The sequence below is a fragment of the Onychostoma macrolepis genome, chromosome 08, assembly GCF_012432095.1.
Source record: "Onychostoma macrolepis isolate SWU-2019 chromosome 08, ASM1243209v1, whole genome shotgun sequence".
Lineage (NCBI taxonomy): Eukaryota > Metazoa > Chordata > Actinopteri > Cypriniformes > Cyprinidae > Onychostoma > Onychostoma macrolepis.
The window spans coordinates 25,185,125-25,197,499 of NC_081162.1; the positions used below are offsets into that span (position 1 = coordinate 25,185,125).

At 34.4% G+C, this 12,375-nt stretch overlaps 1 protein-coding gene across 2 annotated transcripts in view; it reads right to left on the reverse strand.

Annotated features, from left to right (window-relative positions):
• Nucleotides 1–895: 895 nt before the first annotated feature.
• Nucleotides 896–12,375, reverse strand: part of vsig8b (V-set and immunoglobulin domain containing 8b) — a 15,072-nt gene continuing 3,592 nt past the window's right edge. For both annotated transcript variants that reach the window (XM_058783795.1, XM_058783796.1), the window contains 6 exons: nucleotides 9,530–9,693; nucleotides 7,791–7,992; nucleotides 6,198–6,347; nucleotides 5,817–5,939; nucleotides 4,404–4,542; nucleotides 896–2,983 (listed from right to left, as the gene is read on the reverse strand). In XM_058783795.1, the coding sequence (XP_058639778.1) occupies nucleotides 2,737–2,983; nucleotides 4,404–4,542; nucleotides 5,817–5,939; nucleotides 6,198–6,347; nucleotides 7,791–7,992; nucleotides 9,530–9,693 (1,025 nt within the window). In that variant the 3' untranslated portion in view covers nucleotides 896–2,736. The remainder of the gene's footprint in view (nucleotides 2,984–4,403; nucleotides 4,543–5,816; nucleotides 5,940–6,197; nucleotides 6,348–7,790; nucleotides 7,993–9,529; nucleotides 9,694–12,375) is intronic.

The window sequence follows — 12,375 nt, forward strand, 5'->3', positions numbered from 1 at the left end:
GTTGCAAGGCAACACTTCTTAAAGTTCTAAAATAGTCCAAACTAAATAATCTAAAATAAATAAAAACGAAACAAAACTTATAAAAACAACAGAACCAAAGATACTAAAAGTGGCAACAGAAAATATAAAAATAAGGTATAATTCAAAATGTAAAAAAAGAAAAACAAAAAGTTTAACCTGATTTAATTTCAGTCACTCAGTGCTGTGCCAGTGACATAAAACATTATGGCTGTCATTGCTTTTTAAAAAAAAATCTAATTTAAATGCATTACATGTACAAATATTTAACAAATTAAAAACATTACTGCAGCAGATTAAAGCAGAATATACATTTAAAAAAGTGGCTTTAGAAAACATTATTTTATTTCATATCATTCAACACAAATCCATCGCTGGCAAACAATCCACAGAAATTCCTTTGACAGTCAAGTTTGATCTATCTGAGGTAAACTTCAGTCTGGAGCACACAACACGACTCTAGGACAGATTTGCAGTCTGGACGAGTCAGTTCGGGCAGTTGGGCTTGACAGATTTCACAGAAAATCACTTTGTGTATGGTGGGCACAAACTCTGTACACACACAACTCATTTTGTTGCTTCAGACTCTGATTTCATCCAGTCTGAGGACATGAAACATGTTTAATATTTGGAGCTGATTTTAGAAAACGTCTCCTAGCAACATGAGTTTGGTTGGAGCAACTTGAACGTCTTGTGAATCAACTAAATATGGAAAACATTTTTGTTGTTGTTGTTGTTTTTTAGGTTGAAATAGCTGAAACGTTTTTAAGTTGTACAAAAAAATAAAATAAAATAAAATAAAAAATAGCGCCCCAAAGTTGGTGCGCTTTGGTGATTTTCACCTTTTTAAGCCAAAATATGTAATTTAGCCAGTATGTAACAACATATTAATTTGTCAACTCAACACAACCAACTAGTTTTTGCATTTTAGGAGATATGGAATATATGTCCATCAACCTTTTGTGAAAATGATGTTTCAAATACAACATGCATCTTTAAAAGTGATTACAGAAATCAACACTTTAGCAGAACTTTCATACACTAAACTTTACAGTTTCATTCCTATCTATATTTGCATATTTAAAAATAAGATTTCAGAAACTTGTGATACAAAACAGTTGTCTTAATGTACTGCGATTAATCAACTGGTGAAGTATGGTGATAACTATTAGTTTAATTTGACTTAATTCATCTGTCATGTCTTGCCTTAATATTCTAGGACTCTAGGACAGATTTGCAGTCTGGACAAGTTGACACTAGTTGAGCTTGAAAGTCTGGTAGTGTGTGAATCAACTACATACGGAAAACGTTTTATGTGTTTTGGCCGTTCATTTACATGACAATGACATTTTGGGGGCTTGAAAACAAACTTTTGAAAACGGATTTCAGAGTGCCAGTTTCCATCACCAACTAGTGGCCTGGTATGAATTACACAGTGTTTTAATTTGTCTTAGGATCATTGTTGTCTGTATGTGAAATTTTTCTAAAATGAAAGAAAAACCTCTGCATTTTTAGTACAAAAGTTATCATGTAAACCTACCCAAAGTTGTTCCAGTTTTTCCTCTGCAACCATTTACCATGTTGGCAAATGTATGATGCCTACAGTAGTGTTTAAAAATCTGTTCAGATTTTAAAAGTTTTATTTCAGCCGTTAGGGGGCGTTCGCACAAGAGCGCTATTTTTTTACTTCCAGTTACGTAAACTGATGTACAAACTTTGGCCTCTTGCTGCTTTTCAGTGTCTATACCACAGTAGCTGTTTTTAAGGATATTTTTAAGGATGTTTTCAGGATGGTGGAAAACTGACAGAAAAGTTGAGGTTTCTCCCAGGGTTTTTGCCTTTTCTCCACTTCTGACACCTTGTGAAGTTTTTCGTTCCTTGCCTTTGGCTTACTTGCTGAGGTTTACAGAAAAACATACTACGATATAATTTTCTTTTAATTGAACTTCCAAATGAGGACCTTCTGGAATTTGAGGCATTATTATTGCAATATTTTTCAGCAAAGATGCTTTGAAATATTGTCCATTATGAAGAGCGCTACATAAATAAATTTGACTTGAGGGGGGAACAGGATGGGGACATGGTATATTGTTTCAACATGTCAAGCTCAGACAGCTAGCTCTTTTTGAACTAAAAAAAAAAAAAAATTAATAAAAAAAGTCCTGTGCAATAAAGTCCTTAAAACTGCTCTGATGATAAGAACATTTCCTATTACAAAATTTGCATATGGGTCAGGGGGAATTAATAATTTAGTTTTTTAGTTTTGTTTTGCTTTTTAAATAATCTAATCTTGAACATTTGTAAAAATTTTATTCAAATAAAAATATCATTATTTTTATATAATGTTATATAATATAATTGGATATTTTAATCACTCTTGTAAGCAAGCACTCAGATGACACTTTAAATCTCTTACTATCAGTCTTAAAAGACTGAATTTATTGTTATAAAGAAGTTAAAAGGTTTGTTAGTTTAATATATTCCAATTAATACCATGAGCACAATTTACCTAAATGCTTATAAAACAATCATACAAAAATACATCAACACAACTATACAAATATATTAGCAGACCTCTATCCTGAACAATAGGAAAATTTGAATATTCTTCTGTGCAGTTTTAATGTCCTCCAATCTTGCCTTGGTCTTGCACAGTATTGCATCTTTTGAGTGAGTTTAATCTTTTCAGTGCTGTGTCCCCTGGCAGGACGTTGGTGGTTATACAGGGTATCCATATCTGCTGTCGTATCTGAGCGGAGGCCTGTGATCAGACGCAAGCATGCTGGCTTCCCTTTGGACTCGGCTGCGTTCTGTGTGGGTACTGCTGCGACCGGGTCCGACCCGTGCGACATCAGCTTTGCCCACAGAGCTGTAATGGATCCCCGGATGGACACGATAATTCATTACAGAACGGAAGCTGGAGTTACGGCTTCCCGGGCGACTCTCTGGAGCTGCAGCGTCCTCCCTAAAATAAGGTAGAGGAAAGGAACATGTCACTTGATGTTATCCAAATTTGTATTTAAAGTAGAGCCGAAGTAGAAAGAGGTCACATACATATATCTGGGACGAATCCAGTTGAGATAATAATTATTGGGTGTGGCTGTGATTGATGAATAACCAGTATTGCTGATTAGTCAGAAGGGTTTTTACCTATGATTTGTTGTGAAACATTTTCAACTATGATCTACTTCTGCTGCCTAAGGGAAACTTTTGAGCATGTAGTCAGACAGTATGCCAGTGTTGAGCCTATTCAAACTGCTTAGGTTTTTGAGCCAAAAAGACTTTGAATGGAATTTCCAAAAATCCCCCCTTAAAATTTACATGTTTATTGTAAAAAAATATGATCAGTAAGTCATGGCAACTTATTTATTTATTTTTTTTACATTATTCTAACTCATCAAAAAACTTATTTTGATAAGTTATATGAAATTCAACTTTGAATGTTTAATGTAATTTGAGTTGAAATGATTTGTACAATCAAGTTGATTATGGTTAAATTTCAAGTAACAACTGAACTTTAGTTGTTAGGTTGAAATAGGTGGAAAGGTTTTATGTTGTACAATAAAAAAAAAAAAAAAAGCACCCCAAAGTTGTTGCGCGCTTTGGTGATTTTCACCCTTTTTAAGCCAAAATATGTAATTTAGCCGGAGTGATACAGAACCATGGAGTTTTTAATTTGTCAACTCAACATAACCAACGAGTTTTTGCATTTCAGGAGATATGGAATATATGTCCATCAACCTTTTGCAAAAATGATGTTTCAAATACAATATACATCTTTAAAAGTGATTACAGAAATCAACACTTTAGCAGAACTTACATACACTAAACTTTACAGTTTCATTCCTATCTATATTTGCATATTTAAAAATAAGATTTCTGAAACTTGTGATACAAAACAGTTGTCTTAATGTACTGCGATTAATCAAATGTTGAAGTACAGTATGGTGATATCTATTAGTTTAAATTTGACCCTTTTGACCTGTGATGCGTTCCTGCTTTCCTTAATATTCTGGACTAGAGACAGCAAAGGCATTAATAATGCATGTTATCACTTTGGCTTATAATTAAAAAGTATATATATAACTGGACCTTCTGGTGAAAACGACATATGGTGACATAAACTAGACTTCTCCAATCACCCGCCCCTGCAAGCTCTCGTTCATCTGCCTCCATTTTTAAATGCAACACCCACATTTCAACATTCAATCAACAACCAATGCATGCAGACAAAAAATATATTCATTCTGGCCAAGAATTCTTTACCAAGAAATTTTATCAAGTATTTCCCTTGTTTTAGTTAAATCGTGGCCACAATATAATTCTTAATTTGGGGTCATTACTTCAGTTTCATTGCAACTTATAATATACCAGCAATATCTCACCTGATCTCATTAGCGACCTCTTTTTCATAGCGTCGCTTGTTGCAACAGCAAATCAGGAGCCAGATTAGCAAAAGGAGGAGGAGCAGCAATAGCAATGCACCAATCACAGCTCCAGCAATCAGTCCCGCTTTATTGGTTGCTAGAGATAAAAGATTTAGATAAAAGACAGATTATGTAGTGGCTCATGCTTAACCTGAGAAACAATTAATCTGAAAGTGCATTTGAAGTTTCACAAAATCTTCAGTCTTACGAAATCATCTGGAGAATAAATAGGTTTATGAAAATAATATGTTGGCACAAAATCCTCTATTGAGCAGGTCTGCATATTTCATTCAAGGACACATACTGCATAATGGCCTTTATAAACAGATATGCTACTGCAGTTACCCTGAATATGAGGTATGAACGCTGAACAGAAATGTGCTGAATACACAAGAGAATGTCTGGATTTCTAGATTTAAGATGATTGGCATCACCTTTCTCCATCACAAAGAGACTTTTACTTACAAATGACTCATAAATTAAAAGTGTTGACGGCATTAAATTTGGATCAGCTCCTGTTGCATCACATTTCTTTTTAGGTGTGTTTACAATTACAATTGCGCATTACAACCAATCACATGCGATTCTGTTGAGCTTATGAATGCAACAGCCAATCAAAAGCGTTCAGATGAGTCATCGCTGAAACACCTGAGTTTTGTACAAAAGCAAATGTTCATACCATGTAAGGAAGAAATTTGTTTCAGAATGTAGACAGCTTCATGGATTACAATGGGAGTTTTTAAAAAACCGATAGACTGAAGTCAGTGACTGATAATGCAAATATTCTTTTGAATAAGCATGGAATTGAAAGCTTTATAGTTAATAACTTACAATGCTTTGTATTAAATTGTGATCACATTAAATTAGGGCTGCAAAATGATTAATCGCGATTAATCGCATTCAAAATAAAAGTTTGTTTACATACTATATGTGAGTGTACTCTGTATATTTATTATGTACTGTATATATAAATACACACAGTATGGAATACAGTATGGAAACAATGTATACAGTATGGAAACAAACTCTTTTTTTTTAATGCGATTAATTGCGATTAATTGTTTTGCAGCCCTACATTAAATACAAATTCAATGACATGACACCAATATCTGGCACTTAAAGACTAAAAAGACAGGTTTATGGTGTGATTACACTAACATTAGGCTACTTTAGCCCTACCCTGGAGTTGGTTCACAGGTTTAATTCTGTTGGTTTACCTCTTTGATACCTCGTCTTTCTGTGAAATGTCTGTGCTGTCTTTCTCTCAGAGACATGACACTCGATTTGACATGTTGTTGTCTGATGCGCTCACATTCAGACGTTAAGCGAAGCTTAGGTGTGCTGATACATTCCAGACCCACCCATACTTACGGTTATATGCTTGAAGGGCGTATGTGCATCGTTCAGTGCCTACTTCATTGCTGACCTCACAGAGGTACCTCCCTGTGTAGCTGTCGCTGTGGTTTCTGATTAGCAGCTCTCCGGTCTGGAGATCTTCAAACAAAAGAGCCATTCAGAATGTGCAGCCATTGCGAAAGGCCCTGCAGCGTCGTTTACAGCAGATTGCACACAGAAAAACTTGTTTGGTTGCTATGAGGCTCAAAAAATGTTTTTGTTTTCATCTATAGCAGCTGTATTTGGCTTGACAACACACAGGCCTGAAGCTACAGGTTATTCAAGCGGTACCAAATATTAAACTTTCGCTTGAAGTATTTGCTGAGTAGTGTTGCACTACACCTGGTGAGAACTCACTCTGTGTTGCGGTTGGTGGCATGTTTCCACTTTCTATCTTCCATGCATATTTTAGAGGGGATGAACCCTGGGAAGATTTGCAGCGGAGCGAAACGGTTCCGCCCTTCTCCTCGCTACCTTCCACCCAGCATTTCGGGGGTGAAGGTCGTACTGAAATAAACCAAAACAAAAAGAATCAGACGTCATGGACAAAATCACATCACCGATGCATGGAACAAACTGATTTGTTTTGAACCCGTAACATTTACTAGGGCTGGACAATATAGAGCAAAAAAAAATTTAGCTCAATATTTGAGTCTTATTTATTTATTTTAATTTATGACATTTGACATACATGCTTTAACCTCACATCAGGTCTGACAGTTTTTAACAATCTAAATTATTCCTCATAGATAAAATCAAGCCATAATAATTTTTCCCTCTTATCCAGTTTCATGTAGAAATGCGTCACATTTAAGGAAGTGTATAGGTTGCGAATGAATGCACTTTCATGTTGACACTCTCATATCTGCAAATCGCAAGATGAGGAAGGACTGTGAAATTTGTGTCACACTGTTTAGAAAACTGAATGGCCACATGGAAATGCATTAAAAGCATTGCACGATTCACAATGCTGCCTAATTTTATGTTGTCAGCAAAACGGTCACAAATATACTGTCAATAGTCAATATATTGTTGTTATAGTTAACTAAAACTAAAACCATAAAATGATCTTCAGTTGAAATAAAATAAATGTTAACTCCGATATAATAAAATATAATAAAAATTTTAAATAAATAAAATTTCTTTCTTTCTTTCTTTCTTTCTTTCTTTCTTTCTTTCTTTCTTTCTGTTTGCTGCCAGGGCAACATTTCTCATTTTCATTTAGTTTAACTTTATGTATTAAATAAACTAAAAAATAAGTAAAAATAAATAAAAACTAGACATATTAAAATATATAGACATATTAAAAATCTCAAACTAATTCAGAAAATATATAAATAAAAACTAATTCAAAATGTTAATAAAAACTATAAAAGTATCATTATTATTTTCTGTTGTTAGAAATCATTTTTTGTTAACTGGGAATAAAAACTTACCTAAAACGAAAACTAAAACTAATAAATCTATAGCTGTAAAACTAAAACTAAAAATTATTTTTGATTTCTTATTTGAACTCTAAACATGTCTCTAAAAATCCCTAACAGTGTCGACGCCGATAGCCTGGTTAGTACGCTGAAATATAACACAACTGTGCTCATGGCGACAGAAAACATTTAAATCAAATGTAAACAAGCTAGCCCAAAAATGTAACTATAATTACACTAGACTCTTAAAGGCTTACAGCACTGAGCCAGAGTTTTACAAGAGCGTGAAGATCATTGAGTCTCTAGACAGACGAGGTGGCGGGGTTGGGCTGAGGTTGGCAGAGGAAAACAGGAGGCAGTCTTGAACAAAGAGCGTCCACCCCACCTACCATTCCAGTCATGTCATCATGAGAGACTGGATGAAAGGGGCAGGCTAGGGTGGAGAGAACCGGTAAAACAGAAACCCAGTGGCTTGATAAGAGTGTCAGAAACGGTCAACAGAGTCACAGAATGTGCACGTCCTCACCCATCACTACTAAAGTCACTTTCCTCGAATCGATGCCGGGTGTCTTCTTCACTTTGCACTGGTACGTGGCCATGTCTGAGACCTTGAGGCTGGAAAAGCTGACCGTAGCGTCGCCACGGCTCGGGTCACCAACAAACTTAAAGCGACTCATCAGGTCTGGACTTCCTAGCTGGTACTGTTTCCCTCCAGTGTAGGATAAGATCTGTCAGACAGAGAAACCCAGCTCAGTGAGTCTTATCTAATATAACAGGTCTAACCACCTGCCGTCATTAAGACGGAGCCTTACGCACGGATTTCTCAGAATCTCCACATGCATCCCAGGAAAGCAGTTTGGACAAGGTAGAAATGGGAGGAAATTACAAAATCCATCAAGATGGTACGATTGATGAGGTGGAGACTGTGATCTCCATGGAGCTGAGAAAACATTCCTACATTCTTGTCTTATCAAAAACAACAGATGTTACATAAAGAAAAGCTGCACAGCTTGCTTTCTTTGCACCTTTCTTCCTTTATAGTTCACTTTAAATGGTCATGCAGTGTGACAAATATTCCAGTCTCTCAATTAATATGAGTGTTATTTTAGTGTCATTACCATTTAGTACCAGTCAGTGTTATTTTAGTATTATTAAGATGTTATTAATTTTTTTTTAAATTAATTATTATAATTTTTTGTTATTTTAACTTGGGAATTCACCCTGTTTTCTAAAATAAATTAGATTTTTTTTAGTTCTAGTTCGAATTTTAGTAATTTAGCTGTTTGGCATTTTATTTGTTTTTTAAACATCTATATAGTTAATTCATTATTTTTCATTATATTTTATTATATTTAAAAATCATTATATTTTATTTTAATTCAGTTTTATTATAACTTATATTGATTAGTAATTTAAATTTATATATCATTTATTTTAATTAGTTTTTCAAGTATCGTTCTAGATTTAGTTAACTGTAATACCGGGAGTATTGTTGATGTACTATTAGTTTATATGAATATTTTGAATTAGTTTTTATTTTTATACTTTGTGTAGGCTATAAATGATCCACCACCTGCAGGATCCTCACATGCGATAGCCTAGTAGCCGGGACAACTTCTTTATGTTTAGAGACGTGACATAATGACGCAGTGCCATGCTCGAATTTCCCGCGAAAACCTACCTGTGCCTTACCGTTGTGAATCGGGCCAAAGTGAGGCGATAGTTTTGAACACTGGCTGGTTATGTACTTGCTCAAATATTGATTTCGGATAATTTTTAATCAAAAAAAAAAAAAGGTTACGGACTGCAGCTTTAAATATAATACAATTATTTTTATTTTTATATTGTATTATATATAATAATACATTATTAAGAAATTAAGACATTATTTATTTTATTTTAGTTAACCATTATTTCATTTTTTTTATCAAAACTTGTGGGGTTTTTTTAGTTATTGAGAGTTAGTTTTATAGTTAATATTGGTTTTAGTTGAAAGTAATGAAAATAACCCTTATATGAGTATATAAAAGCGGTTTAAAAATGCTATTTAAATAGATGTCGCTTCACATTGCCAGTTACTTTTATGCCTTCTGAGAAACATCTTAAGAAGTGTATTTTAAGCACATTCTGATGCTTTCGAAAGAAGACGGATCCATGTTCATTTTTGCTATTTCTTAAAGATGCTAGTAAACAAGCCTGAGTATCAATACAGGATGTGCTTGAATGTGCTTTAATGTCTATTCTGTATTCTCAGCACTCTCTCACCAGCTCGTCTTTCTGGGTCATGTCTTGACTGACGCGTGTCCACTCAATGTCCAGGTCTCCGACATCTGCAACACCCAAGGTGTATGTGCAGCCCAGAGTAACACTCTCCTCCTGGGCTTTCTTGACCGTCTGTGGTCCTGTGGATGTCACCTGTATGGCCAAAGCTAAAGGTTCACAGAGAGAGAGAGACATACAGAATAATGTCAATCATTCAGTCATTTTGAATTAAAATTTTCCCTCTATACATTAATACAAGTCAGTGGCTCTCAACTGCTTTGCTTAAAGATTTTTATTGTTCTGTCTTTTCTACTCCTGACTATATGGTCTGTTGCAGGTTATCATTTCCATTCAAAAACATTTTTCCAATCAGCCCTGATCTGTTGTTACTCACTAGTTGAGAACCCCTGCTGTAAAGCATTTTTGGCACATTGATTTAAAGAGCCCATATTCTATGCTTTGTTTGGAAGTCAAAGTTTCTTGCACCAAAAACAGACGTAATTTGTTTTTAAACAGGGTGCTTTTGCAACTCGACATTTAACATGCAGATTAGCTCTTTTATGATTGGCTAACCTCTTTGTGTGAGAGTTGCGCATCAATAAAACTTCCAAGTTGTTGATTAGCCTTTTGATATGTGATCATGTGCACTTAGTTGTGATGCCATTAACTGTGATGATTTCTGAAGAAACCATATTTTTGAAGCTTAATTTCAATAATTGGTCTGAGGAAGGAGTGGCATGACACCAATTATTTCAAAATAGTCCTATTTTCCATGATATGCACTTTCAAAAACAGATCAAAAGTGGAATTTGATATAATGAATCACAGCCGTTTATTTGCACATTCTGTTCTGTCTGTGATAGAAAATGTGCCAAGTGCAATTTCCAATCTTGTGGGTTGGTTCTGAGTGCTACATTGTGGAAGATGATGCTGCACAGTCCAAATTGCGACAGTCTGCATGCATCACTCTGCTGCCACGATCCAGACACCATCCATCGGCTCTTTAAACGCTGAAAGTGCACTTGACGACATGCTGCATCTGGATATATGGCTGCTTGTAACTCTCTTCTCCATTATTTGATAAATTATCTGAGCCACAATCACTAGATAATTTTTCACAGACGTAATAGCACAGCATTAGCTGCACCAAGTGGAATACTGTAGTAAATACAAAACATTCTATATTAAGCCTACGTTGCATAAAAAAAGAGGCATTTTAGTGCATTTAGTGCGTGTGAAAGCAGTTTCGTGTGTTGTTTGTCTAACAAAAATATGTTCTAAGAAGAAGCATTTTTATTAATGTTTCCATTAGGTTATAAAATCATTATTTCTGAACGTTTTTTTTCAATATTCTGAATATACAGATTTTTTTTTTTTTTATTTAAACATTTTTTTTTGGGAACATTCTATTTGATTATTTTCCAAACATTATGGAAGCATTACTTTTGAATATTCTCGGAAACAAGTAGCAACAAAAACAAAAGACAAATGTCTAACTAAAACGTTTCTCTCTCTCTCTCTCTCTCTCACACACACACACACACACACACATATTTACCATGGACAATGTATAAATAATGTTTTTGTGCTAACAATTTGAGAACATTCGTAGCTAACAAAAATATGTTTTACCAATGTTGTGCTAATGTTCCTGTTATGAAAATGTTATTTTTGAATTCTCTTTGAACGTTTAAAACGTTTAATAATTAATGTTTTTAAAAACATTTACTTTTTTTATCATGGCTATACGAATGAAATGAACTTCTTATTTAGATTTTTAAAAAATTAGATCTAAACATTCTGAAACAAGTAGCAACATTAAAAAAAAAATATTAGACAAATCTCTAACTAAAACATTTCTGAAAATAAAAACATTCCATGAAAGATGTATGTTTTTGTCCTAACATTTTGAGAACATTCCCATTTAAAAAAATATATTCTAAGAAATTTTTTCAATTATGAAAATGTTATTTCTAAATGTTCTCACAATGATCAAAACATCCTTTTTTTTTTTTTTTTAAATGCTTTAAAAATGTTTTTTTTTTTTCTTGGTTATGTGATGGAGGGGAACATTGCATTTTATCATATTGCGAACATTATGGGAATATTTTGCATGTTCTCTGAACCTTCTGAAGTTAAGTAGTAACATTTAAAAAGCGTTAGATGAATGTCCAACTAAGACATTTCAGGAAAAAAATAAATAAACTTTCCATGAATGATACATTTTTTTTCATTTAAAAATGAAGGGGGGGGGGGGCAATAAACATAAAATTTCTCAAGAGCAATTTTTGAAGGGGACACAAATAATACAGCCAAAATTGTACTTATTAGGATAGCTATGCATACACAGCATGTGTACATAGCATGGACCGTGTTTAAATATGAGTTCGGTTCATATGGTTCACCACGCGGTCATATTATAATTATTATTTTGCGTCATCCATAGTATTTTAGGTTGAGTACCTGACCCCACCCCTACCCTAAACCTACCCAGTTCTGAACAATAATGATGACGATAAATTATCGCGTCGGCATATTGAAAGTGTTGAAGCAGTGGATCCGTGCGTGGTTCACGGCTGATGCCTGTCACTGACTTACATTGGTATCACTTCTGTGAGCCCATCACGGAATTTTTGGCGATTCCGTGATGCCACCACAGATTCGGAGGTTAATTAAGTCCGTGAACATTACACGGAATTCTGTGAGATCATGTTGTTGTTTTTTTTAGCATCATTATTATGAAGAACGTTTGTTCATAATTTTTTAGAAAAGCTTGCCAGACCGCTGGCCAAATTTCTGAGAATGTTATGTATTCAAAATTTGACAAAAGGCCACCGCTGTCAAGGTCA